Source organism: Lolium rigidum, chromosome 3 (assembly GCF_022539505.1).
Source record: "Lolium rigidum isolate FL_2022 chromosome 3, APGP_CSIRO_Lrig_0.1, whole genome shotgun sequence".
In the NCBI taxonomy this organism is placed as follows: Eukaryota; Viridiplantae; Streptophyta; class Magnoliopsida; order Poales; family Poaceae; genus Lolium; species Lolium rigidum.
This window is the reverse complement of record NC_061510.1, coordinates 121,678,321-121,679,807: the sequence shown is the minus strand read 5'-3', so window position 1 is coordinate 121,679,807 and position 1,487 is coordinate 121,678,321. Positions and strand designations below refer to the sequence as shown.

General features: G+C 50.5%; 1 protein-coding gene across 1 annotated transcript; it reads left to right on the top strand.

The window, feature by feature from the left end:
• Positions 1-288: 288 nt before the first annotated feature.
• Positions 289-830, top strand: LOC124698713. Its single transcript, XM_047231169.1, has one exon. It carries the CDS (start codon positions 339-341, stop codon positions 828-830), a length of 492 nt encoding a protein of 163 aa, XP_047087125.1. The 5' UTR covers positions 289-338.
• The last annotated feature ends 657 nt before the right edge of the window (positions 831-1,487 follow it).

Genomic DNA, 1,487 nt, shown 5'->3' with positions numbered 1-1,487 from the left:
TTAGTATGCTACAATTATTAGGGGAATTAATATGGAAATACTATTCTGGCAACAGCTATTTTCTTTGAGGAATTAATATACTATTTTTAGAGGAATTAATATGCTATTTTTGGAGGAATTAATATACTATACTGTTATTTGCTTTATCTGTACATAAATAATAGGCTTCCACTTGCTACCCTAGCAACAGCTGGAACCTCCTCCCCTATATATAAAGGCAGTGTCACCGAGACATGCCCAAGAGCCAAGTAGCTAGGAGCAGGACCTGCAACCAGGGAGAGAGTTTTTCCATTGCTTATCAAGCAACGGTTAGCCGGCCGGCAAGAAGCCAAAAAAGCATGGGCAACAGCCTGCGGTGCTGCCTGGCCTGCGTCCTCCCCTGCGGCTCCTTCGACGTGATCCGCATCGTGCACCTCAACGGCCACATCGAGGAGTACTCCCGCCCGGTCACCGCCGGCGAGGTCATGGCCGCGCACCCCAGCCATGTCGTGAGCCGGCCGTGCTCCCAGGGCGGCTCGCGCCGGATCCTCATCGTCGACCCCGACTCGGAGCTTGAGCGCGGGTGCTTCTACTTCCTGGTGCCGGCCTCGTCGGTGCCGGAGAAGAAGAGGAAGCCGGCGTCGACGCAGCCGCAGCAGAAGAAGGTGCGGTCGTCGTCCAAACCGACGAGCGCCGGCGCTAAGAAGGCGGCGAAAGACTGCGCCGCCGGCGACAGCTACCTTGCGGAGGTGCTGTCGGAGGGCAAGGCCAAGTGCAGGCGCAGCCGGAGCGCCCGCTCGGCGGTGTGGCGTCCGCATCTTCAGATCATCCCGGAAGAAGCTCTCGAGTGAAATCTGCAGTACTGCTTCTCTGTTTGTACATAGGGACGGGTCTCTGGTCGTGCATGATGAACCGTGCGCGCACAAGGGACGGTCGAACGGCGCCGAGTGGCCATGTGTGGCGTGGTGGGCGATTATGGCCGTTCGATCGTCCGGTTTTAGGCGAGAGGCCGGCGGCGTGCCTCTCCCTTGTAGTTTTCCTCACTCTCTCGGTGGTTTTTCCGCTCTCTTCACTGCCAAGCAGTGGGAGTTGTTGGGTTTGGGTGCCTTTCATGGCAGAGAGAAGATGAGAAACAGAAAACAAGTCTGCATAAGTTTTTTTTTTATGAATGTAATGGCAAGGGCTAGATGCATGCAATTTGATGTCAGAAAAGTTTAGCAGAAAAAATCAAAGTTGCTGTTCATCTTAAGGATTAAGGGATTAGATTTTGTTCTTCAGAGTTCCTGATCCATCAAAGTCATTAAAGTTGAGTGTTGTTTCCAAAAATAATTTGGTTGGAGCTATAGGTTTCAGAAAATTTCCTGAAGCGTCAACGGTAACCATGAACAACACCACCCGGTTATTTTTTTTTGAAAAAAAGATATTATCTCTGTCCATAAAAAGATATCAAAAGTTTGTTGAAATTCGAATGTATCTAGTGTCTAGATACATTGAAATTTGCACAAACA